Raw genomic sequence first — 27,022 nt, 5'->3', positions numbered from 1 at the left:
TGTTATTGCTACAGAGGATTAGAGGCGGCTCTTCCAGGACTGTCACTGCACAGAGGGGCACAGAGGACGGACACACAGACACTGCAGGGCTTAGGGGAAGGAGTTTTGTCTCCAGAGAGTGGTTGGGACACACGGGCTGGGGCAATTTGGCACGTGAACAAGGGTAGCCCAGTTCGGGAAGACTGGGCTTTAGCCTGGCGATGGTAGGGCAACGGGGTGTCGTTTAGAGTCCACTTCCCCAGGGCTCTGGGCTCAAACCTCCTGCTGAGCATCACCCCATCCCTACCCACCAGAAATGAATTCTTTGGGTGGGTTCTTGGGTCATGGGCCTCTGCTGGGCAGGCCCTGACAACCAGGGCTGGAAGGAGGTTCAGGGACCTCAGAGCTGCCAACTGACATGCAGGCGGGCCTGGAAGACAGATTGGGCCCGAAGCCAAGGCAAGGGGGTAGCAACCACAGATAAGGGCCGGGCCACACAGCCTGACCCATACGTAACACTCACAACGCCGCCCCCCTGCCTCCAGGTAGGAAGATCTGAATTAGCCTGAGCAGAGGCTGGGATCCACCCCAAGGGCAGGAATACTGGTCAGGAGGCCGAAGATTCAGGGACAGGGACAGGTAGGGGACCCACCCAGAACCTCAGCTCAGGGCAAAGTGTGGGGGCATCAGAGGCCATGTGAAGCCCAGCAGGCATCTGGGGACCTGACCTGAGACCCCTTCAAAGTGCTACTGGGCCCCCCAGCAACCCCCACATCACCCACAGCCCCCAGCTGCCATCTTGGCATCCAAAGGACCTGTAAACACTAGGGACATGAGCACAAATGACCGTGCTAGCAGTGGTGGCCAAGGTGACAGGGGCCACCCCTGGCCAGGGCGTTGGTGGGGGCAGGTGGTGACGCCTCTCCACTGTCTCCCCAGGCTCCGAGTTGGGAGCACAGGGTGGGGATGGGGCACTCCCCCAGCAGCTGTACTCACATCTGGGAGTCCTGCAGACGGATGGGGTCATTACTGCCCACCATGGGAATCTGGGCCTTGTCCGGGTCCAGCGGCTGGAACTCAAGCCCATCTTCAGGGGAGGGTGGAATGGTGGGGGCATAGCGCCCTGTTCGGTGCTCCAGGAGGGCGGGACCCCAGTCTTTGCTTGGCTTTGTTGAGTTTTTCAAATGCTGCAGGAGAGGTAGGCATGGGGGAGGGAGGGACGGGCAGGCAGAGTGCATCAGGAGGGAGCCCTGGAGCGCCATCCATCCATCCATCCACCCCCTTCTGATTCACCTGGCTGCCCCTGCCCCCACCCCTCACCTGGAGGAAGGTGTCCCCATCTGTTCTCCGGAAGTAGAACAGGGCGGAAGTAGAACAGGGTGTAGAGTGGAATGCAAATAACAGAGGACAGAGCCATAAGGAAGCCAATGGCTTCAGCCCAGCGTGGATACTGGTATTGGTTGTAGGTGATTGTCTGGTACTGGGTCACCAGGAAGATGAGAATCAACTGCAAAGAGTGGGGGTTGGGAGTGGGCGTGAGTCCTGCCCAGCCCCACGCAGGCCTTAGGCCTCCTATCAGCACTGCTCCCCTCCCTCTCCAGTTTCCCAGACTAGAAAGAGGCATTTCAGGGAGGGCAGGGGTGACATCAATGTTTGCATAGCAGAAGAAGCTGATGGCACCAGGGGTCCAGGGTATGATGGGCAGGTGGGCACTGCGGAAGGGGAGGGGTCTGGCTTCTGGAGAATCCTGAAGCAGGCAAGAAATTGTTCAGCTGCCGTGGCCCTTGGAAGTCAGTTATACTCAAAGACTTGCAGCAGCCCCCCACTGCCTGCTGAATTAAGGCCAAATCCGTGGCCTTTAAGGCTTCAGTGGCATTTTCCATCTACTAAGGATTTTTTTAACTGTGGTGTTGGAGAAGACTCTTGAGAGTCCCTTGGACTGCAAGGAGATCCAACCAGTCCATCCTAAAAGAGATCAGTCCTGGGTGTTCATTGGAAGGACTGATATTGAAGCTGAAACTCCAATACTTTGGCTACCTGTTGCGAAGAGCTGACTCATTTGAAAAGACCCTTATGCTGGGAAAGACTGAGGGCAGGAGGAGAAGAGGATGACAGGATGAGATGGTAGGATGGCATATCCGACCCAATGGACATGAGTTTGGGTAAACTCCAGGAGTTAGTGATGGACAGAGAGGTCTGGTGTGGTGCGGTTCATGGGGTCACAAAGAGTCGGACATGACTGAGCCACTCATGAGCTGAAACATTTTTTGAATATTTCCTCCAGACCTGGGAGCTCCTGGATTGCATCAGCTCTAGGTCTCCAATGCCCAGCACAGCGCCTGGCACAATCTCATGTGCTGATCTGAACTGACTTGTGCAGGGAGGTGGGAGCAATGGGGGAAAGGAAAGGGAGAAGTCCTGTGAGTCTATGGCTGCAGAGACGGCAATTGACAGCCAGGGGAGGCTCCGAAGCCTGGAAACTGTGTCAGGCAGGGCGTGCTCTCAGGAACCGCTTTGGAAAGAACCGAGGGACACCAGAGATAAAGCTTAGGGTTGCAGCAACAAAAATACTACAGGAAGCAGAAAGATGGGCAGGTGGCTCATGGGCCACTTGGAGGGCCTGGGACAATGGGTGCTGCTTGGCAGGAGGCCTCAGCATACACCTCCCAAGCCTTCAGCCGCATCATGGAGCTCAGGCCCCACCAGCCTTTTTAGGGACTAAATTCCAGAAGTCAAGACCCACACCCGGGGGATGGTGCACTTAGAGGAGCTTATAACAAGTTTCCTGAATGGGACTAGAGCCTGATCTAATGTGTGGACAAATTCTTTATTTGAACTGAGAGAAGGATGGAGTTTGTAAAAAAAACAAACAAACTTTTCAGCACTATGAAGAAGTAAAGCCTCCAAAAGAAAGCTAACAGCCCAGAAGCACATGGTCCACAGAGCCTGGCATCCTCACCTGAGGGGATTCCAGCCTGGCTTTCTGAGCACAGAGAGGCTGCTGCGGGCTTTGCCTCAGTTTCCTGGAGACACTGGACCCAGGCTGCCTCCTTCCTCCTGCCCTGCCTGGGTGGTGCCCTGGGTCTCCCCACAGGGTGGCAGCTTCCTGGGAGCCCTGGAGGATGAGCTCCCCCAGGGCAGGTCCTGGGCCAAAGCCATAACCCCCAAGGGCACAGCGCTTGGCTGTGGTGTCTGCCCTCCCCTGCCTCCCACCGCTTACAGGACACTTCCTCTCCTGTTTCGAAGCTGAGCCAGTGGCCAGAGCTGGTGCCAGTGCCAGGTTTGGGAAGATCCCACACCCCATGTGATAGAGGCCTCAGCCCTCGGGGGCCTTTTTAATTTTTTTCCAGGAACATGAGCCAATGTGGAAATCCGGTGCTGACCTCTCCAGGGCACAGAGGAACTGGCACGAGGGGGTGGGGGCAGGACTCCAAACACTGCCCTGACCATCAGGCTGACCTTTCTGTCACTCAGAGACAGCCCTGCCTCTTCCCTGCGGAGGGACCATTACACTAGCAAATCCCGACCCCCGCCCCTGCCCCCGCCCCTGACTTCTCACCCTGATCACAAAGGAACAAAATCAGAAGGTTTGTAGTCCACAGACCACTCCTCCTCCTAAACTTGTTTCTAGTGCAGCAGGGGCCAGCACACACGCTCCAGATCAGACCACCTGCTTTACATGAGGGCTCTGACTCTTAGAAGCTATGTAACATTGGGTCAATTACTTAGCATCTCAGGGCCTCAGTTTCCTCGTCTGTAAAGTGGGGATAATAACGAAACCATGGAGAGTTGTATCACAAGACTTAGAATATTATTCCTGGTCATGGTGGGCTTTCCCTCCAGCACTTCCACTCCCTGCTGGGGGGTCTGTCTTCCAGGTGTTGAATACTGGTGGAAACCCAGAACTCCCCCTCCCAAGCTATCCTATCCCAGGGTGGCTTGGGAGGGTGTCCCAGATCCTGAGCTGATACCTGACTTGCACACCCTGCTTCTGGAACATACATTCACACCACATACCCTGAGCACTCCAAGCACCTCGGCTATGAGGGACTAGAGACACGAGCTCAGTGAAGCTGTCAGAGGGCAACACCAAGGTGAGTTATGATTCCCGAGGCTCCTCTGGGGAGATGCCAGGTGGAAATACCAGGGAGGGAGGGCCGGCTCTCAGCTGCTGCCAGCCTATTTTCCCCTTCTGAAGCTCGCACTGTCTTCCGTCAAATACAGGGCCCTGTGCTCCCTTCCTAACCCAAGGCCAGGGCTCAGGTGGTTCTGAGTCTCCACACCTGTCTGACTCTGTACAGCTTCGCTCAGACTTCCAGTGACCAGAGCTGTGGGTGTGGAGCCCCAGGGGGAGCTCCGGCCTAATGGTTGGGCTTGTGCTCCTCCTTGGCTGGTTCCCAAGAGAAGGACGCTCGCCACAGGGACAACAGGGGAGGGACCAGCGAGGAACTTACAAAGATGATAGCTGGTGAGATTACGCGCCAGCAGATCTGGAAGAAGAGGGGCGGTGGGAACCCCAGCATCATCTGGATGTCCTGGAAGTAGTTCTGGTGCCCTGGAGAGAGGGAGGTCAGCAGTCCACAGGACAGCGTGAGCAGGCAAGGGGCTGGGACACGGGAGGCTGTGGAAGCTTGGGCACTTATCGTAAATGTACATGATGGACACACACATGATACAGGAGATGATGACCAAGGAGAAGCTGGCCGCGTAGTTGTCCATCAACAGCAGCCAGTAGATGCCTGCCTATGGGCCAGTGGGCAGCTGAGTTGGGGGTGCCTGAGGCTACGGGCCCCTTTTCTCTGCTCCTTCCCCCTACCCCCTACCCTGGCAACTTCGGCCCAGCCTTTGCCTTGGTTCTTACCTGGCTGGTGAGGGGAATACCCAGAAGGAAGCCAGCCACAGCCATGCCCAAGGTCACATAAATCTTTCGCTGTAGGATCCACTCGTTCCCTACCTCATCCACAAGGGCTGTGACCAGCATCTCTAGGAGGCAAAACTGCAGGACACGGCCATCAGAGCAGGGCCTACCCTTGGCCCTGCCTCCTCCCACCCTAAGCCACTGGCCCAGGTCACGTGCCTCATACCTGAGTGCCCAGCCCCATCAAGATGAGCATGAAGAAGAAGAGCAGGGACCAGAGTGGGGCGATGGGCAGCAGTGTGAGGGCCTCTGGGTATGCCACGAAGGCCAGGCCTGGGCCGTGTTCTGCCACACTGGACACGTCTTCACCCAGGTGATTGGCCATGAAGCCCAGGATGGAGAAGATGACGAAGCCGGCATAGATGCTGGTGGCACAGTTAGTGATGCTGATGACGACACTGTCTCTAATGGGGAGGGAAACACGTGAACAGGACACGCAGCTTAGTTCCTCCTGCCCAATTTGGGCCAGCAGACTTGAAGACAGGGAAAGTTCTAGGAACAAAAGTACCCCCAATCTCCTCTTTGGTCTGTTCTGGGCCTCTTTAAGTAGGTGTGAGGGTCTTGAGTCCTTACAGACCCTGGGGCATCACTATTGTCACCCCTTCTCTCTTCTGCCCAAGTGTTCTCTGTTCTGCAGTGACTGGAACCAAACCCGGCACTGCCAGCATCTCCAGGCTGTGAGTGGAAGGGAGGGTGCTGGCGGGCCAGAAGGCTGCACTGGATCTGGTGGGTCTGGGGGAAGCAGGGTCAGGCTGCAGAGAGGGCAGGAACAGGGGGCAGCCCCAGCGCTGGTGGAGAGACTCTCACCGGTAACAGTTGTTGTGGAACTTGTTGTAGGAAGCCATGGTGATGAGCCCTCCCCATGCGCAGCCCAGCGAGTAGACGATCTGGGAGGCGGCGTCCCCCCAGACCTGCAGGAGGAGCTGTAGTCAGAGGCTGGCACCTCTCTGCCCCTCCCCGTCCCTCCAGGTCACCTTCCACCCACAGCCCACCTTGGCCTCCAGGATCTTGTCCCACTGTGGAGTCAGGTAGTACTTGATGCCCGTGGAGGCTCCTTCCGGGGTCATGCCACGGAAGAACAGGATGGTCAGCACCACGTAGGGGAATGTGGCCGTAAAGTACACCACCTGTGGGTGAGAGGGGCCCCACTGGACTCCTGTGGGCTCTTCCCACTCCACCCCTCATCCTGCCCCCTCAACCACCACGGGTCCTCTGGTCCCTCTTTCCCTCCTACATGCTTTCATCATGCCCCCACCCACCCCTCCACACATAAAACCCAGGCAGGGAGGCAGGCTATTTCTGGGTGGGCACGGATCCTGGAGGGAAGGGACTTACTTTCCCTGAAGACCTGATCCCTTGCATGAGGCAGAGGAAGACGACCACCCAGGAGACAAAGAGGCAGCTGAGGAGGTGCACCTGCACCTCCCCGAAGTTTCCGATGTCATCTGACAGCTTCAGCACGTAGAACCTAGAAGGGGATACTCTGGCACTGAGGGCCAGCCACACCATCCAGCAACACATTCCCAAGGCCCAGGGCCCAGCCTGGCAGCTCCCTCCTTTCTCACGGAGGCCCAGCAGCTGGCTTGTCTGGGATGGGAGCCTTGGTGAGGCCCCAGCCCCAGCCTGCCCAGGCCTCTCTGCCTGTTGCCTCTCCCAGGATCCTCGAGGGTGCCTGCAGGCCACACCCCAGGCCTGGGCTAGCTTCCTCAGCCCCTGGGGTGGAGGTCTCCCTGTCCCTGCTCAGACCCGGCTTAGGCCTTTCCTTTAGGAAGCCCCTCTCCTCCAGACTGGACGCACCCTGTCTCGTGTCACCTCCTCCAGGAAGCCCTCTGTGATCTTTTCACAAACACTAGTCCTCCAACTCTGATGAACAGAGGGAGGCAGTGGAGTACTGAGAAAAGACGGAGGATTCCCAGCCGGCACTAGTAGTAAAGAGCCCGCCTGTCAATGCAGGAGACGTAAGATATATGGGTTTGATCTCTGGGTTGGGAAGATCCCCTAGAGGAGGAAATGGCAACCCATTTCACTATTCTTGCCTGGAGAATCCCATGGACTTAGGAGCACGCAGGGCTATAGTCCATGGGGTCACAAAGAGTTGGACATGACTAAAGTGACTTAGCACACACACTGGAGCACACAAGCCTAGACTTGAACCTGGATTCCTCTCCTGAGTGTGCATGACTCTCTGGAGCCCTCTGCCATGCCAGCTCTGTTTCTTCAACCTACTGGATGTTGATGTGCCAAGCCCTTGCTGGATGCTGGGCATATTGACCTAAATCAGGTATTGTGGGCCCTGCCAGGAGCGTCTTAACCCCATGGGGAGGAACACACTAGAAGTATTCCTGGAAGAGGGGAGGCTTGAGCCAAAGTTGGAAGGATGGGGAGAAAGAAGGTGAAGAGAAACGAAAGCACATGCCAGGCCAAGGGCACGGGTCAGGGCCAGGTCATGACGCAGCAGGAGAGGGTCAGGAACTGCCTGGCATGTCAGCAGCTCAGGAAGGCTGGAGGAGAAGGGGAGGGGAACAGAGAAGGATGAAGACAGGAAGGAACAAGGTCAAGAGAAGTTGTGAAGTCAAGATGCAGAAGTTTGGATTTTATTCTGAGAGCAATGAGAAGCTTCTGGAGGGTTTTTAGAAGAGGTCTCTCAGGGCCTCTCCTTGGCTCAAAACCTTGTAGCAGCTCCCATCTCTGGCCATGGAAAAACCAAAGTCCATACAGTGGCTACAAAGCCCTTCATGACCCACTATCTCCTAACTGCCGTCCCTCAGGTCTCCTCTCCTCTGGCTCCCTCCCTCCTTACTCGCTGCTTCAGCTGCGTGGGGTCCCTTGTTGTTCCTTAAATGTGCCAGGCCCTCTCCCACCTCAGGGCCTTCACACATGCTCTTCCCTGTCTGGCGTACTCTTTCCCCAGATCTCCACGTGTCCACATGGGTGTGAGGTCTGTGCAGGCACACAGGGCCCCGTGCTTTGAAGGGCCTTGTGCTTGGTTTAATGTCCTGCCATTGCCATCTTGAAATTCTGAACACCCTTGAACAAGAGGCCCCACCTTTTCATTTTGCGCTGGGCCCCACAAATTACACAGCTGGGCTTGTCGACATAGTTGCTTCCTTCCTTGCTTCCTTCAAATCTTTCTTTGGGTGTCCTCTTTGCAAAGGGGCCTATTCTGAATACCCAGATTAAAACTGCAACCCCAGCCCCAGCCTGGCTCACCTTACCCCATTCCTGGCTGTATTTTCCTCCAGAGTACGTCTCTTTCTATCATACTGTACATTTTACTATTCAGTTTGTTATCTGCCTTCTATGAAGGCAAGGGTTTTTGTCTGTTTAGTTCATTCCTGTATCCCTCCAGTGGTTCTCAAAGTGCCTGGCACAGAGCTATGCCCAATAAGCATTTGCTGAATGGATGAATGAATTAACATCATGGAAAATGGACTGGGAAGTATAAAGGGGAGTATCTGGAGGGCGACTGGCTTGGCTGTTGGAGTTGTCCGGGCTAGAAGTAATGAGCAAGAGACAAACTATTGAGCCTCAGTCTCCTCATCTTTAAAATGGGCATCATAACTTCAACCTAAGATAATCTGTAGATAAATTTAGAAAAATACAGGCTCCTTTCTTTCCCCTCTTTCAGTGAAAACTTCTCAGCATAGCTTCATAGGCTGTCCTCTAATCTTAGCTCTTTTTACTTTTTTTTTCTAACTCAGTTATCAAACCTCATGAAAACATGTTTAATACCATGTGATGGGTGGTCACCCTGGTCCCTCATGGGACAATGTTGCCAGGTCCAAGATTTGTTTCTTTGCTCAACCCACCGGACTGTCAGACTTGCAAGCAACTGAGTAGGCCTCCTCTGCCTCCAATCTTCTCCTAGGCTGCCCTTCATATTGTGACCTGCAGAGGGTGCTGACCAACACATCCCTCTTCTGCCAAACTCCTGCCTCTGTGTTGGTTTGCTCAACAGGCACCAGGGTCAGAAACTTTCCAGGCTCTCAGTCCATGGGGGAACCAAAGATAAAGGGATGAATAAGATCCACCCCCTCCTCCCAGGAGTGGCTCCTGGACTCTTGAGGCTATGCTTTCCAATCTTTACCCTTTGGGACATGCAGAAAAAAATAATCTGGGCACATGGGGCAAATAGACAAGGTCACTCAAAGCTGAAGGTAGCAGGGCTGGAGATTCTGGGCTGCCCAAGCCCAGCTGGACTGTCACAGTATTTAGGACACATCGTGTTGGGAGCCTCTGCCATCCAGAATAGCCACAGGGTCAAGCACCAGCATTCAAAGTAAAGAACCCATTCCTTGCTCAAAAGACTCTCTAAAAACTTTGTCTAGTTACATATGTTACACTGGTAGTGCTTTGTATTGTTTTCTTATTGCATACAATACAAGGGTTTAAAGAGTTTGGAAGGCTAATCTGCTGAACTCTGTCTTTCGTTTATGGCACCATATTTAATGTTTGGTTTTGGTTTTGGACCATGCGCTTTTGAGATCAAGCAACTAACTGAAAAACTTTTGGAACCACACATATTTACAAGTTGGCTTTCACATAACATCTCTTGACTTATTCTGCATTATTTTTTAAGTTCCCCAACCAGATGGTAAATGCCTTGAGAGCAGGACACTCTCATCTATTTCACTGCATCTCTAGCAGTGGCTATCACTGTGCTTCCTGAGCCCCATCACTGTTCTTAGTGATTTCTGCTACCTCTTTATAATAACAAGAATGAGGTTGCATCCACTCCCACTTAAAGGATGAACAGTTGAGACTTAAAGAGGTTTGGTGACCTCACAAGGCCAAGCTGGTATGTAGCACAGCCAGGATTTGAGTGAGGGCTGGGTGGCTCCAGAGCTGGCATGAAGACACTGAGAGAGGGATGCTGGGATCCAAGTCCCATTGGATGTCAGGTGTCTGCTGGGGAGATGAGGGCATGGTCCTGAGCTTAGGGCCTGCCTGGCAGGCATCAGATCAGCTCTCAGAGGACTGTAAGGTAATTCTGTAAAGATGTGGTGAGGACAGGGAAGGCTGGAGGCCAAAGGGTGGGCGAAAGGCAGACGTGGGCTCAGAAATCTGTCCTGGGAACTCTTTTCCCTTTAGAGGAGTCCATCTTTCTCTTGATTTGCTCTGTTCACTTGTAAAATGGGAATATTTTATACAACCGGCACACACTATCTAATAGGGTTGCTATGGGGCTCAAATGAGATTGTGCAGCTTTCCAAAGGGTCGCTGGAGACTATGGACCCAGAATGCCTGCAGAGTATCATCGGCCTAACTCTCACTAGGCCCCAGGCACAGTGGGGCATGCATATCCTGACATATGTATATCCTGACGCAGCATTGCGGCCTAGTTCCTTAACATCGGGGAATCAGTCTCTGAATCTGAAAATGGGGGTGATGTCATTTAATATGCCTAGCACATAGTTCCCTGGTGGCTCAGGGGCAAAGAACCCGCCTGCCAATGCCGGAAACTTGGGTTTGATCTCTGGGTTGGGAGGATCCCCTGGAGAAGGAAATGGCAACCCACCCTAGTGTTCTTGCCTGGAGAATCCCATGGACAGATGAGCCTGGAGAGCTACAGCCCACGGAGTTGCCAAAGAGTTGGACACGACTGAGCAACGAAACAATAAGCACATAGTAGGTGCCCAGAAATGGGGGTGCTTGCTCACCTCATCTTGCTGAAGCCAGCTTGGGCAGCCCTCTCAAAGGTCACTCCCCTAGGCTCTCCAGGAGAGGGCAGCAGGGAGCGAGCCACCCTGAAGCGAAGGAATCCTGCCTGGGACTGCGGCTCCTTAGGGAGGCCTGGCTCCAGCCTCAGACAAGGAGTGGAGTTCAGCGGGCCATCCTGTGGACCTCCTGACCCGTGGCTAGTTTTCTTGGAGGGAAATTCCCCTCTAATTGCACTAGATAAAATCTCCTGAGCTTTGCCAAGCAGTAGCCCCACCCTGGAAGACAGCCCCTGGGGTGATAATTTCTGGAGCCTCTCCAGGCTTTGTGCTTCTGGAACCTTCCAGAAGCTTCTCTCTAGATCAAGTTGCCCAGTCCACACCATGCCCCAAATGTAGCACAATACCTGAGTGGGAGGAGTCTCCTACTCCCTGCTCTGTCCCTGCTCTGAGTACAGTCCTCGGCACCCTACTTGGTGCTCAGGAAATGGCCCATCCAATGACTGAACAACTGGATCTGCCCAGAGCTAATTTTGCCCAAACCTCACTGGGAGGCAATGGCTCTATGGTCTCCACCACGGGTCTTGAGGACGGTGACCACATCCTAACCGTCTTTGAACATCTACAGTGAGGCACAGGGCCTTCCCAGGTGGCTCAGTGGTAAAGAATCTACCTGCCAATGCAGGAGGTGCAGGAAACACTGGCTCAATCCCTGGGTCAGGGAGGTGCCCTGGAGTAGGAAATGGCAACCCATGCCAGTCTTCTTGCCTGGAAAATTCCATGGACAGAGGCACCTGGCAAGCTACAGTCCATGGGGTTGCCAAGAGTCAGACAAGACTGAGCACGTATGCAGCAGCAGCAGCCCAGGGACACTGGGCCCTGAGGCTCTGAGTGCTTGGCCCTCGGCTCAGAGGAGGTGGACCTGCTAGGACTTTGAGAGACACTGGGACCTCCACCGCTCAGCCCTGACTCTCCATCACAGCGTGGAGAAGGCCTCGAACCCTCTGACCGGCAGGGGAAGCCCTGTGCCTTTTGATGTCCTGGCCTCCTCTGTCCTAATCCTCTGTCCTACCTGCTCCCAACCCCAGCTCCAGCCTGCCACCTCCGGGCTGCAGCTCACCTGCCCGTCTCCCAATCCTTCTATACTTCCTTTCTCCCTCCTCTGGGAAGTCTTGGGTTTTTTATGATTTGTTTTTTGACCGGGTCATGCTTGGCATGTGGGATCTTAGTTCCCTGAGGAGGGATTGAACCTGTGCCCCCTGCAGTGGAGTCACTGGAAGCTCGGAGTCTTAGACACTGGACCTTGAGGGAAGTCCAGGGGAAGCATCCTCGACCACCTGCTCTTGCCCTCACCACATCCCTGCATTTACCTGCACTGAGGCCCCTGCCCCAAATAGCTTTAACTACCCATCTCCCTTCTAGACTGTGACCTCCTCATGGCATGGTCTCAGGGCCGTTCATACCCCATGGGCACACAGGGCCCAAGCCCACCAAGCCCTCTTCCCATGAGCTCCCCACAGGACGTGGGGAATTCCCTCCAGGATGTCCTGCTGGGCCCTCATGCCCACCCAGCTGGGACAAGATGTTCCAAACAACCCCAGCAACAGCTTCTCTTCAAGCCAGCCCTGGGGACTCCTTCTCTGTCAGCACAGAGCTCAGGGGTGCCAGGCTGCCCTTCCCAACACAGCTTGATAATGACAGCTCTGGGCTCAGGAAACTTCCACAGCTCTTCTTTGGTTCTGCAGGGTTAGGTCTATGCTTCATTCTTATAAGCCCTCCACGAAGTCACGTACTCCCTGTAGGCTACCACAGGGCTGGTGAGTTCCCCACACACCTGTTACCCTTCGTCACAATGGGTTTCCCTCAGGCTCATCTGCGACTAAGGGCCTCTGCCCATGCTCTTCTGCTTACCAGGAAGCCACCCCTCTTTGCCCTGATCCTCCTCATCTGACCTGCCTGACTGCTGGGGCCTCAATGCTGCTGTGTAAGGATGCTCACAAACTCACAGAGCCTGTGCGTCAGCCTCTCCTGAAGTGGGCTGCGAGCTCGTTACATTTCTTCCCACACCGCTGCCGGGCTCCACTCCTGGCACCCTCCCTAGACTGCAGACCACTGCCCTTCGGCGAAGAGGGAGGGCTGAAGATAGGCTCCCAGGGTGACCCCCAGAAGCCCAGTTCCCATGGGGGCCTCACTTCCAGTACTCCTCGCTGGGGCTTGTCCTCTGGAGGGTCTGGTTGAGTGCCTGAGAGACGTTGCCAGGCAGGGCAGGAGGCTGCACGCTCTTAGTGATGCTGGGGTTATCCAACATGCTCACACAGCTGGGCGTGTTCCAAGGGTTATCGCAGTAGGTCCAGGGCAGCATGGACGTCAGGGACGAGAAGAAGTAGTAGAAGGCGATGCTGACCACCATGTTGTAGTATACGCCGATGTACGTGGACACCACGATCATGCCGTAGCCCACACCTGGGGGAGAGGGGCAGGAGCAGCCTCACACACCTAGCTGAAGGATGAGAAGCTAATTCTGAAGGGCCTAAGAGGCAGGCTTTCGTGGAGGGCCACAGAAGGGACGGGTCAAAGCCTTGGCAGGAGCGAGCTGGGGGCTGAGTGGGGGAGCAGTTGAAGGGCTTTTGTGTATGCGCGTGGTAGGAGGAGAGGGTGGAGGCCAAGTAAACAATGGATCCCAGCATGTGCCCCTGGCCTTGGCCACTGATGTGGACCTCGGGTCAACACCCAGGTTCCATAGGGGTTGGCAGTCTTTGTACAGATGGGTGGGTCAGCACAGCCCCCAGGGGCCCGTGTGTATGTGTGTGTACCCCATCCGGGCCTCACCTTTGGACATGGGGCTGACCCTCCAGACCCCCAGGCAGCCCTGACTTGCAAACTGGCCGAAGGAGAGTTCCATGAAGAAGACAGGGATCCCACAGAAGGTGACCATGATGAAGTAGGGGATCAGGAAGGCTCCTGGTGGGCAGGGAGAGGGCTGGCTCAGGGCCGGCTCTGGGGGAATCCCACCCTCTTCCTGCTCAGAACTCGACAGCAGAACCTGGGCTTCCAGGAGGGTACGCCACGCCCTGGACTGGAGCCTCAGTCTGAGGCACCACTGCTCATGGCCTGGTTTTGAACTTGACAGGGGTTCCCAGGAAATCTTCTCTGAGTTGAACCCAGGTCCTAGAGCTGCCGTGTTTGGGTGGGAATTGATGACTTAACCAAGCAATTTCACATACATTAGCTGAAAGTGAAGTCGCTCAGTCGTGCCTGACTCTTGGTGACCCCATGGACTGTAGCCTACCAGGCTCCTCTGTCCTCGGGATTTTCCAGGCAATAGTACTGGAGTGGATTGCCATTTCCTTCTCCAGGGGATCGTCCCAACCCAGGGATCGAACCCGGGTCTCCCACACTGTCCCCCACATCATTTTGGGGTGGCTGTTGAAATGCTGGGGGTATAAAACTGAGACTTGGGAGGTTGGGTTGCTTTCCTCTCTACCTTTTCTCCCCTCGAGGGATCAGGCTGCCAAGGTCAGGGGGTAAAGGGTACCTAAGCTTGGGGGCGGGGGTGGCAAAGGAGATTAGGGCCAGAGGCCAGCCTGTCTAGAGTGGAGTCTGTGCCAGAGGGGGTGGCTGGGCTCTATCCACGTGGGTGGTCCCTGTCCTGTGCCCACTGGGTACCTCCCCCGTTGCGATAGCAGAGGTATGGGAAGCGCCAGACATTGCCCAGGCCCACAGCATAGCCCACGCTCGTCAGTACAAACTCGATATGGTTGCCCCAGTTGCCCCGTTGGAGGCTGTGGTCCTTCTTGATGGCCTCGTTGGGCATAGCACCATTCTGTGCAGACAAGAGAAAAGCCACCATCAGCAAGGCATTGGCATGAGGTGCCTGACCCTTCAGGCCTCCCCTAGTGGGGATACCATGGACCCTTCAAGCCCCCACCCCTACCCTGGGCTTCCCCTCTGCTGGCAGAAGCTGCAGGCAGGCCTGGCAGAGGAGCACAGATGGAAGAGTGGCTGCCAGAGGGTGCCAAGCGGGGCCTCCCTCACCAACCCCCAGCACCCTGTGCTGGGGGAACCAGCCCACCTGAGGAGCTGCTGCCAGCATCTGAGAGGTGGGACACTGAGAGGGAGCTCGAGTTGAGAGCCCCCCAGCCCCAGCCCCGCCAAAGCCTCCCCTGTCCCCTCTGGGTGAGGATCTGGGAGCAGCTGAGCCTCATACCAAGCAGCCAAGCTGGGTTGGGCACAAAGGGGCCTGTGTCCAGACAGCCCCCCAACCCGCCGCCATGATATCGCCAGGCTGAGCATGCTGCCCATGGCAGGTGGCTGTGGGGAGGGGACACTGGGCCCCTCCCCAGCTGCAGGCTTTTTCCAGGGGGCACCTGGTGGTCAGGGCTGTAGGGTACAAGAGGGGGAAAGCAACTGAGCTAGGCCAGACCTGAGGAAGGCATTCTGGAACTCCGGATGGGAGGGCCAGGGGAGCCATCTCTAATTGCCCAAGATTGGGGAGGGGAGCCCTGGGGAAGCTGACCTGGGCAGAGGCGGGGGAGCTGCAGGCCATGAGTTGGGGGAGGAGACCAGAGTTGTAGGCACCGTGCCAGACTTGGAGGACAGACTCTGGGGAGTTCTAGTTCCAGTTCCCTCAGGGGAACTAGGCAGTGACTCTGGAAAAGGGTCTCTGAGCTGAGAGAGCATGGGCTGCAGAAGAGGGCGCTGGTCAGGAAGGGCTGATGAGGGGGTTTGCTCCAAAGGAAGGATGTGGGCTCACCTGGGGAGCTGTGGGGCTGGGCTGGGTGGCCTGAAGCCCCACTGAGGACCCCAACCCCACAGTTGGGATTAACCCAGTAAGTCCCTTTGTAAGTGTGAGCAGACCCATCCCCCCATGCCATGTCTGTTCCACCCCTCCCACTGAGTCAGCCACCCTGAACCGGAGCCTTCAGGGTCAGAGGAGTCTCAGAGGCAAGGGAGGACCTGGAGAGTCACCCACAGAGAAGCCCAGATACTCCCTGAGTGACACAGACAGTCTCCCAGAGGTGGGCTGTTCTCCCGAGAGAAATGGCCAGGGTCCCTGAGGACATTGGATCATAGACATAGCCACTTGACCTACATGAGGTACGTCGCGGTAGTGACACTGACCCTCAGTTTGAAAGAGACAGATTCAAGGCACGCAGACAAACAAACAAATGGGCCTGGTACTTTGCCATGCTGCTGGACTCTGACACTGACCGACAGGCGCAGAGTGAGGGAATGGTCTCACCGGGCCTGCGCCTTCCAGGAAGGCCTATTTGGGAAGGCAGGCCCAGAGGCCCCCGCACCTGATGGTGGCCCTCCTAGCCACGCACTCTTTGCTCTCAGAGGGCACATCTGGGGGGCCGCTCCGGGCTTGCACAGCACGTGGGCACTACTGCATAGACACTCTTGTCCTTGCCAAAGGTGTCACCTCCCACCCAGCACTGCCCAGAGGAGACCCTGAGCCTCACATGATCCTGGGACGTTTGGGGCCCAGTACCAGGAACCCTGCACAGAGCACCCAGAGCCGACCAGCAGAGCCTGTGTGCATTCATTCGCACACAGAGGTTTACAAGCACCTACTATGTGCCAGGCCCTATCTCAGGCTCAGGAAATTCAGAAGGGAACAAAACACACCCCGACCCACTCAGAGCTAGAAGTCTAGGGGGAAGTAAGCCATTAATGAGATAAACACATAATTTTTACATGCAACTTCAAAGTGACCACAACGAGAACGTGAAAGGATGACTAGGGTTGGGGTAGGAGCAGGGTGAGGTCACAGAAGGCTGCCCTGATGAAGAGGCTTGAAGGCCACCTTGGCCCTGGGAGAGGGCAGCTCCTAGTCCTGGTGTGACAGGTCCCTACAGAAGCCCGGCTAAGCCTGTCACCACCTCCTAGGACCTTTTCGGGGACAGGCCTAGCAATAGCGTGGGGGCCAGCGGGCATTTTTTCAGAGGGCATGAGGCCCGCCTGGCATAGTTTATCCATTCCCAAACAAAGCCCAGCCAAATAGGCTTCCTATATGTTGATCCTACAATAACAGATTTATTCTGTCTGAGGCTTGTTTACTTAGGGGCACAATGGAGGACTGTAGCAGCTGCAGAGTACATGGGTGGGGTCACGAAGCAGCAGTTACAGCCCTAAGAGAGACAACTGAGGATCCAGGGTGGCCTCACGGGTGGAGCAAGGGCAAGGCCTCTTGCAGAGACCGAGGTCCTAAAGTTTGATGTTCAAGGCCTGACCAAGTGCATTGGGACCAGACTTGGGCCTCTGAGGTCTCTGCTCCTCCGTTGGTGTGGAGGGGCCCGGGAGGGTGGCCAGCAGCGAGTCGCAGGCTGACTGAGCCCTCAGGAGTCAGGGTGGCATTGATGAGCAGCACACTACTGAGCCTTGTGCTCAGCAGTTCAGCCCTGCTGGCTGTGCCCCTTGGAGGCCCGAGCCTGGGGGCCTGGAGTTGGGGATGGGACTGTGGCAGGAAGTAACAGACAACACAAGGGGTCCGCTATGCAGAAGGAGGTGCAATGAGGCCCTGCAGGTGCTGGGAGGAGCTCCAGCAGAAGCAGCAGCAGCCGCTGCTCCCTGGCCCTGATTCCCAGCCCTTCAGTGCCCCATTCAGGAGGTGTGGAGGGAATGCTGCGGTGGGGGCCTGCTCCACAGCTAGGCCTCCGACTTTTCATTCCAGTGCAAGCTATGTGCAGGCAGTCTGACTGGTGAGGGCATGGCGCTCAGCAAAGCACAGAGGAAGCCCACCTTCCTCCAAGGACACTGGAGGGAAGGGTCCCTCTGTGGGGCTTCCTGGGGGCTCTAGTTCCCTTCCAGCCCTCCTCTGGGGACTCCCCTCCACTTCCTTCCTGGACAGCAATGCCCAAAGCCGGCGAGACTGTTCTAATGCTGCACACGTGTTTTTCTCCTTGCATAATTTTCCTCATTCTAAGCCCTCCATTCTTTTTTACCGGCTGGGTTGAAGGCCCGTCACAGATAGTAACAGTCCCTGCAGAGGTTATTGGCTCTGAGGTGCCCACAAAAGAATCCCTTTGCGCTCATGGGTTTGGCCCAGACTGGTGGCCCGTCTGTCTGCCTAACCCAGCTCAGCACCGCCGACTGGCTAGGCTCCAGGCTCCTGCTGCCCATCACCCATCTCCCACTGTCTGCTGCCCTTCGCTGCCCTCCCAACCTCCCTCCCTCACTCACACCTGGGTGGTGAGTTAAACCAGAGTGGCCTGGTGCCCTTCTGGGTTGGTCCCTCCTCCGCGGGCTCCCTGGATAGCCCCTACCCTCACCTCTGACTTGTCCTCATGGGCCTCATGGGTGGTGTCCAGGGTGGGGATTGCCTCACCCCATGCCCAAGCTTCCCCAGGCTCAGCGGGATGCAGGCTATGGGACGTGCCTTCCACGGCTGTGTGGATGGGCTGGCTGATCATCCTCCATGACATCTCCCATGCAAAGACATACACACGTAAGACCCTCAGCGCCCCTGTCCTAAGAAGAAGTCACTGAGGCAGCACTGTCCATGCCTGCACAAGATCTGTGACCTGTCTTGGGTTCACAACCTCGCACCCCATCCCTGCCCAGGAGGGTGAGCACACTGAGCAGTTGCTTATGTAAGTCCTCTCCCTAGCCTTCTGCCCTCTGTTTATTCACTGTTCTGCTGAGCTGGAATTCAGGCAGTTCAGCTCCAAGGGCAGAAACCAGAGCTCCCCCTACCCCACACCGCAGAGCCCCACATCCCCACCTGTACCGCAGAGGCGCCCTCCCACCCAGCACCGCAGAGGTGCCCCTCCCTGCTCCGCGTCCAGACTCAGAGGCAGCCCAGGTTTCTACTCTGGGCGATAGCTGTGCCCAGGCTGCCAACTCCCACCCTCCAGGAGCAGTGTCCACTGGATATTTCTGTGGATTGAGAGCTCTCTCTTCTGCCTGCGGTGGACACTCAGGACTCCTAGAGCAGGCCAGGCAGAGCAGGCCAGGCGGGCAGGCCCTGCTGGGAGCCGGCAGGCTTCTTGTCCAGGACGCTGAAGCCCCAGGATTTGCTCAAGGGATGAAGTCCTATCCAAGACAAACTTTGCAGAGAATGGGCAAGACCCTACATCCTAGACTGACCTTGCGCCAAACCCATATCCCTGGCAGCCTGCTCTGAGCTCCAGAGCAGGAATTCAGGCAGCACAGCCATGACAGTAGGGCGTGGCTCCCTCGGGAAAGCCCGGGACCTCACACCCCTTGGTTCTTGGTTCCCCAACTTGTCTTCCTGAGGCAGCACCTGCCCTGTAATGACAGAGCCTTCCATCCTTCAGCTGGCTTCCTGATCCAGACGCGGGAAAGAGTCAAGGCCAGGCTGGAGGAGCAGGACCATGGGAAAACCTACCCCAGACTCGAGCGCATGCAGGAGCTATTAGTGTCTCCTGCCTCAAGGAAAACCTCACGGCACCTCTCAGGAGACCAGGCCCTCATAGGGAGGTGAGAGAGGCAAGGACGTGCCCGGTGCTGTTTCATCCCAGAGCCCTGACTGGCAGAGGCCTCTGCCAGTATTGACCCGCCAGACTTGTGGATGGCAGACAGGAGATGCAGCCCAGGCATGCCAGGCTCCACTCCAGGCTCTACTCCCTGGGAGTAGTGATGCGACCTTTGGGTGGCCTCTGTCTCTGCCCTGGAGCCCAGCAGTCCTGCCCCGCACTGTGGCAGCCGTGAGCAGCCTCTGCCCCAGTCGGCTGGCAGCGGGCTGGCATTTTGGAAGTGGCTTTGGTTGCTGACCCTGGCAGTCCTGAGGGTGGACGGCAGCCTGCATAATGCTACTCCCAAACCCAACCCAGGTCTCCCTAGAGGACATGCCTTCTCTTGCCTGCTGGGGTCAAGTCAGGATGCGCTGCAGAGAAAGAAGGTGGCTGTCCCAGTCACCACCACCCCCCCACTGCCATCAGCCACATTGTTGCTGCCATCCCCGCCCATCCCCAGCTTCCAGGGATTAGGGCATACTGGTGGTGCCCACCCCACCCGGGCCCTAGTCCTGGACACTGGCAAACATTCCGCAGGGTCTGTCGCCTCCCAGCTGAGATGCTTGCCCACCCCCTTCCCCCATCCTCACCACGCAGCCCCTGTACCAAGTCCCCCTGCCCCCTCACCCACTCTCCCCATAGGAGTAACTGCCGTGGCACAGACAGTGGGGCCGAATCGATTAGTACAATTCTTGGGCACCTCCGGCCCGTCTCCCCGGGAGCGAGGACAATGCAGCTTTGATACACAGAGCAGATTCTCGGCAGGTCCTTGGGCCGGGGGAGCCCTCACATCCTCATTCTCCTCCCCCGCGCCCCCACCACACAGCTAACTCTTCCTGCTCCTTTGCACAGGTGCAAATTTCTGTGTCACTTTTGCTGCTGTTTGTCTCTCTGGCTGGCTGTGCCTGCCCCTCCCTGGCACAGACCACTCAGCCCCTCTCCCCACCCCCAGTCCTGTCTCCCAGTCTGCCTGGCACCAGACAGCGGCCTCAGCCTCCTGGAAAATGACTGACCTGTTCTGGGGAGGAGGCGTCCACAGGTCCCTGAGCCGCCGCCATCCCAGGGTGAACACTTGGAGTGGAGAGCGTGCGTCTCCTCCGCTCATTCACACCTCTGCCAGCTCCGGGCGACACTGACGCATCCCCTGCCTCTTCCACGGCCTGCTGGGCAGCATCAGTCGCTTTCACCTCATCTCCTCCCGAAGCTCTACCTACCCCCGCCCCTGGCGGGCCCCCTCCGGCCAGTCCCCATGCAGCCCAGTGCGGATGCTCCACAGCTAGAGTGAGGCATGGGGCTTGTTCCCAGCAAGGTACTGGAACAAAACACACACACACACACACTCACAACCACAGGGTGGGGCAAAGCAGGCACAGGAGAGAGAGAGGGGGGCGGCTCATTCCCATTCTAGAGTGGGGTCTGGGGCCCAGATGCTTCTGAGCATACAGGCCTGGCACTTGGTGGGCTCCTGGTAAAGAGGTTGGGTACCACTGGGCACTAGAGATGGTGAACGGCAGGGAGAAGGGGACGTAGCCACAGGGCACTACCAGAGCATCTCAGGCTTCGCAGAGTGCTATGGCCTAAGGGGTGATGGGCACTGGCGCAATCCGCCCGGGACTTGGGGATCTCCAGCCAGCCAAGAAGGTAGAGTGTGTCCTCATAGAAGAATGTGACTGACTGTGCAAGAGTTGTGGCCTGGTGAACTGCGCTGTCACCTGTCTGAAGAAAGATAGCATTAGCCAAGAGGGCAGCTGCAGAACTACGACTAGAGGATTAGCACCGTGTCACCTGGAACCTGAGGCGGTCCCTCTGGAAGATCGTGCTGAGTGGTCTGGGCAGACTGTCACTCAGACCCTCCATCCCTCTTCTCTGAGGCCACACTCACTGGTCAGTCTCCAGTGGGTGCTGGGACACCAGAAACCAGTGACCAGGACGGTGGGCACGAGTGTTCTGTCGTTGGGAGGACACAACTTCCAGTTTTTAGAAACTGATGGGTGGGCAGAGGGTTTAGTACAAAGTAGGATCTTAGTCACCTAAGTTCAAGCATGAATTCTGATGTGAAGGACAGCTTCCCTGTGAGTTTGGTAAGTGTGCTGACGCCAGTGGGAACACGGAAGGATGGCACTATCTTAACCTTTTTTGTTATTATTATTTTTAAAATATTTATTGGGCTGTTTGGGTCTAAGTGCAGCGCATGGGCTCTTGGGTTGTGGTGCACGGGCTCAGTAGTTGCGGTGCAACAGCTTAGTTGCTCCGTGGCATGTGGGATCTTAGTTCTCTGACCAGCGGCATCGAACCCATGTCCCCTGCACTGCAAAGTGGGTTCCGAGCCACTGGACTACCAGGGAAGTCCCAACATCATTATTTTTAAAGGGCAAAGTCTTTAGAGTCAGACAGGCCTGGATTCAAACCCCAGCGCTGGTGGATCTCCCTCTCTGTATCTCCTTAGGCAAGTTACTTTACTTGTCCGGTCTTAGTTTATCTCTAAAATGGGCATCATATCTACCCATCTTTGAAGCTAGTAAGCATTATAAATAATAGTAATAGATAATATATATGAAGTGCTTACTGTGAGCCAGATGCTGTCCTAAACACTTCATATTAATATAAATTAATTCATTTAATCCTCCCAACAGCCCCTCGAGGTGGATATGCTACTATGCTCATTTTGGGAGAGAAGATGGGGAGTGATCTTGGCTCAGGCAAGTCTCCCAAGAGAATGGCCTCAGACCCTAGCGACTGAGCTGCTTCCAGGCCAGCCTCATGCAGCAGGGTGCCCAGACATGCTCTGCTGACTTCTGCTGACTTCCTGCGAGTCCAGACTGAGGGCCAAGCCCCTGGCTGGGCCACCAGCTCCAGGAAGGCCCAGTCACCCATGATGCCCAAATGCTCACTTCCACCCAGGGTGGGCTCTGGGCTTTGGCTGCCCTGGCCTGGACCAGGTGCCTAGAACCGGCAGCCCTGGCTGGACAGCTTTCTCTGGCTCTGGCCATATGGGGACAGCAGACGGCAGCAGCCCTGCTGGGTCCTGGCCGTAATGAGGCCTCATTAGTGGGATCCAGCTGCTCTAGCTCCACTCAGGGAGGCCGGCTCCCCCAAGCCCGCCTCTGACTTTTCTTAATAAGAGTTGGCATTTCTCCAGAGGGCCAAGGAGTCGAGGGGCTTTGTTTGCAACCTGTGACTCCGACGGAAGGTCCTGCTGAGGCAGGACTGCACCTGCTGGGGTGGTGGGGCTGCTGGGAAGCTGTGTGAGGGGAGGGGAGGCCACAGAGCTGAGTCGGTGGGCTCCAGGGGGGCCAGGGTGGGGTGGGAGGCCAAGTGGAATGGAGGGTAGGTCCTAGATCCAGAGAGGAAGCCTGAGGAGGTTGGGCCTTTTCCTCTGGATCTAGATATTGTCCATTTCACTGGGGAGGCTGTAGTTGTGAGTCTAGGATCATCCAGTCATTGTGCAGGCTGGCCTGGCTAGGACAGCACCTCCTCTGTGCTAGTCCTTGTCATATAAGGAGAGTGCCCACTGCGTGTTGGTGCCTAAGATAGGAGAAGACCTACTGTGTGTTAAACCACACTAGGACGGTGCCCAGTGTGTCCCAAGTCCAGTGCTGGAAGAGTACCCACTGTGTGCCAGCCCCATGCCAGGGAGCCCCGGTGGTTTGCTGGGTCCTGCACTAGATGAGTGCCCCATATATGCCAAATACTGGGCCAGGTGAGGACCCAGGAAATGGTCAGCCCTGAGCAGGGTGAGCATGCACTGTGCGCCTGGCACTGTGCTAGGTGAGTGCCCAGTGTGTGCCACGTCCTACTGGTTGAGCACCTACCACATGCCAGGACCTGGGCTGGGTCAGCATCCACTGTGCACCAGGCTCTGTGATGGCTGCTGCAGACAAGAAGTATCTAAACACTTCTGCCAAAGCATAAGAGAACAGGTCAGGGTGGGACAGCCCCAGGCGGCCTGTGGTGCTTTCAAAGCCTTCTAGGACGATTTAGATGCTCCAGCACCTGGAGCCCTGGCCTGGGTGACTCTGCTCTATTCATCATGAGGCTTCCCAGTAGCAGAGGCACCCAAGGCAGCCGAGATGTGGGGAGAGACCAGTAAGACTCATCAAGGCCTATCTGCCCAAGATGCTATCCACGTGGGGAGCAGGCACAGGGGAGGGGACTGAGTTGGACTTCGTGTGAGACTGCGGGGTTAAAGCTGATCCAGTGGGGCTCTTGGAGAAGGAAATGGCAACCCACTCCAGTATTCTTACCTAGAGAATCCCGTGGTCAGAGGAGCCTGGTGGGCTGCTGTCCATGGGGTTGAACAGAGTCGGACACGACTGAAGTGACTTAGCATGCATTGGAGAAGGAAAAGGCAACCCACTCCAGTATTCTTGCGTGGAGAATCCCAGGGACAGAGGAGCCTGGTGGGCTGCTGTCTATGGGGTCGCACAGAGTCAGACACGACTGAAGCGACTTAGCAGCAGCAGTGGGGCTCTCCTGTCCCGGGCTCCTTTCTACCAGCTCCCTGTCCTCTGAGCCCCAGGAAACCTGGCCCTACATGTGTATAAATAGAGGCACTAGGCCTCCATGAAAGGAAGCACCCCCCCGCACCACCCCTGGTGCCGCCAAGCATCCCAGCTGCTCCCAGGCTTGGAGGTGCCCTGGCCAGCTGGGTTCCTGCATGGCCCTGTCCTAGGAGCTGCTGAGGCATGAGGGAGGCAGCTGAGCTGGCCTGGCAGAGACCATCTGGGCTGGGAGTGGTGGGGAGGTACACGTGCGGCAGGCAGTGGGCCTGGGCACAGGCTGGGAAGTGGCTTGCCCTCCACGGGGCACCTGCCGCATGGAGAGCCCAGCAGAGGCTCCAAGGGTGACACTTGGTAGACACTGAGCAGCCCCAGGGGGCCCATGTCTTCACACCCAAGCCTGGGGCAAAGGGAGATGGAAGTGAGGACCTCGTGGCCAGGGCCAGCTGCCTGCTCCCAATACCAGGACACAAATGGCGACAGAAGCCACACACCTGGAGGGTCCAAGTGCCCCTGGTTTACACGCATGGCCCTCAGCTCCCTCTGCTCTGCCCCACCGTGGCCTCTAGAGAAGGAGCATCCTTCATGATCTGCCCTTAGGGGACCACGGGCAGCTAATGAACTCCAGGTACAGCTGCCCAGGTTAGCTAAGAGGGATGGCGCTCCTCTTAGGGGTTCTGCGATTCAGGCTGTGCTGTCCACGTGGGTCCCACATCACCCCTGCCTGCCTGTCCCAGTCCTTTCAGCGTCACTCCAAAGAAAGCAGAGCAGCCAGCGAGTCCTCAGAGGGTTTCTTAGGTTTCACAGAACTCAGAATCTCCATGGAGGGAGGAGCAGAGCCACACTCCACTTTCTGCTACAGGCCCATGGCAATTCCAACACTTCTGGTGAGAAGGAAGCCAGTCTTGATACTATCATGGCATCTACTCCCCCCAGCAAGTATGTGGGTCTGGAGACCTCTGTCTCTGCCCACATCTGAGCACTCACGAGCTCAAGATGGCTCAGGAATACTTTGAGAAGCCTAATTCATTCAGACTTGTTCCAATCAGGAGTGGGCCAGACTTGAGCAGGCCTGAGGGGCGGGATGCTAGAAGTTCAGGACCAGGCAGGAGAGAGGGTCCTCAGCCTGGAGCCCAACTGTTTGGCTCCCTCCCCAACAGCATTTCTCTGGACCGAGGACTTCAGTGTCCCAGAAATCCCTGGTGAGAGACAGGACTTGTTTGGGGAGGGCTCAGCAAGAGACTCTGTGTAAATCAGACTTTCACTGAATCAGAACAGCAACAGGAGAATCCCTGTGGGGAAGGGAGGAGCCAAGGGAAGGGCCATGCTTACCCACTGGATTCCTCCGGGCAACTGCCCAGTCTCACTGGTTCTTAGGCAGTATCCCCAGAGAAGGAATACAACGACCACCCTTGGGGTATTTTCCTGGCTTCTGATTCCAGAGCTGGCCAGCTCTGTCCATCCATGAGCCATCCATCCACGAGCTGGCCCTGCTCTTGCCCTCTGCTTCGCACCGCCTCTCCTGTGCTCTGAGGCAGTGGGCAGTGAAGAGCCGTGTCTTGGGGAAAGGGGAGAGGGATGTTTCCTGAAAGACCTCACTAGAGGATTCAACATGAAATGCTCTATACTATTTTTCGAGTGGAAGAAGAGAAAAATCAGTCTCTGAGGACTCCTTGATCAGCCCCTACTGAATGCCCCCCACAGCAGGCAGAGCACAGGATGAGGATGTCCGGGTGTCAGCTACAGGACAGCCCTCCCGGCAGGATCCACTGCAGCTTGATCTCCAGGGTATCTTGTGATGAGGGTGGGGAGTGTGCTTCCTGCCTCCCAGCATGACTTTCGGGCTCTGTAGCAGAATCTGCCTGCTGTGGGCTGCAAACCACACTAGTATCTAACCTCCTGGGTGAGGGGCTGCCTGCCTGAGCCTGCGATAGCCCTAGCACTCAGGAGTCCTGGCAGTGCCAGACTTGGGCCCCATGGAGCCTCCTCGGCCCTCCTGTCGGGGCCAGCAGCTCACAACAGGCCCCAGAAGGGACGGACGGCGCTCATGACCCCCACTCCCTTGCAGCAGCCTGCTCCCTGTACTCACCAGCATCCCTTTGGCACCTTTTCCTACCATGGTGGTGGTGGGTTAGGGGCTCTGGAGTCCGGACCACACTCACAGGCTTTCTTTCTAGCACCTTTCAGAGAACAGGCCTCCAGAGCTGTGGAGAGAGCAGAGAATGAGGTGAGGATTTGGCCCGGGGAGGGCAGGGCAGGACATGTGTGGCTCTCCAGAACAGCTAGCGCAGGGCCCAGACCACCTGCCGCTCTTCCCTCCCGTCCTGTTCCTTTCTGGATGACCCTCAATTCAGTTCCTACCTCACTCTTCTCCCAACCCTGCCCCTGAAACCCTTGGGCTCCAGGCTTCCTGTCCCAATGGGTAAAGGTTTATTTTTGATTCTCCAGACACCCAATTCTATAAAAAAATAAAAATAAAAAAATGAACACAGAACTGGGACAGGGTCCAATTCCTTCATCGTCTGTGTGAATGGCCTCAACCTTTCCGCTGAAGGGGAGTCAGCTTGGATCAGCACATGCTCCCCTACCTCGCCCCAGCCAGGTGGCCAGGATGGGCCTTCCCTATCCTGATGCTGCTCAGCCTGGGCTCCAGGCATCTGGCGTTACACTGACTTGGACCAGAAGCTCTGGGCACAGCAAACACAGCATGTGCGGCACGCCTCCATGCCCCTGCTCAGGCGGGCCCCTGCCGAACACCTTCCCTCCTGCTCCCCAGGTGAAATTCTACAAACCCTTTGTGACCCTGCTTCAGTGTCACTTCTCTGTTGCTTTCCCTGACACGGCCCCCACTCCACTCCAGGATGAACACATTGCTGCCTCTTTTGTGTTTTGTGGTACCAGTGTTCCTATCAACTCACTCCAGACATACTTGCTTATGTCTGTCAACTGTGGGTTGGGCAGTTCCCTGAGGGGTTAAATGTGTTTTATCGACCCCTCTGTGCCCTGTTCAGCCTTCCCTCAGTCTTTCCCAGCATAAGAGTCTTTTCAGATGAGTCAGCCCTTCGCATCAGGTGGCCAAAGTATTGGAGTTCCAGCTTCTGCATCAATCCTTCCAATGAATATTCAGGACTGATTGCCTTTAGGGTGGACTGGTTGGATCTCCTTGCTGTCCAAGGGATTCTCCAGAGTCTTCTCCAACACCACAGTTCAAAACCATCAATTCTTCAGTGCTCAGCTTTCTTTAGAGTCCAACTCTCACATCTATACATGACTACTAGAAAAACCATAGCCCTGACTAGATGGACCTTTGTTGGCAAAATACTGTCTCTGCTTTTTAATATGCTGTCTAGGTTGGTCATAACTTTTCTTCCAAGAAGCAAAAAAGCATCTTTTAATTTCATGGTTGCAGTCACCATCTGCAGTGATTTTGGAGCCCCCCAAAATAAAGTCTGTCACTGTGGCAGCTGTTCCTTATCTATTTGCCATGAG

At 56.3% G+C, this 27,022-nt stretch overlaps 1 protein-coding gene across 1 annotated transcript; it reads right to left on the bottom strand.

The window, feature by feature from the left end:
• Positions 1-321: 321 nt before the first annotated feature.
• LOC128058802 (sodium- and chloride-dependent glycine transporter 1-like) lies at positions 322-25,652 on the bottom strand. Its single transcript, XM_052651272.1, is given in 17 exon segments — positions 322-409; positions 976-1,166; positions 1,300-1,359; positions 1,361-1,486; positions 4,434-4,535; positions 4,624-4,722; positions 4,841-4,975; positions 5,064-5,301; positions 5,705-5,808; positions 5,890-6,024; positions 6,233-6,365; positions 12,747-13,017; positions 13,384-13,515; positions 14,221-14,377; positions 17,829-17,981; positions 20,048-20,194; positions 25,623-25,652. Coding segments are annotated over 17 exon segments (2,301 nt in total).
• Positions 25,653-27,022: the final 1,370 nt, after the last annotated feature.

This window comes from Budorcas taxicolor, chromosome 13, assembly GCF_023091745.1.
Source record: "Budorcas taxicolor isolate Tak-1 chromosome 13, Takin1.1, whole genome shotgun sequence".
In the NCBI taxonomy this organism is placed as follows: Eukaryota; Metazoa; Chordata; class Mammalia; order Artiodactyla; family Bovidae; genus Budorcas; species Budorcas taxicolor.
The sequence above is the reverse complement of the archived record's forward strand: the minus strand, read 5'-3'. Positions and strand labels throughout refer to the sequence as shown.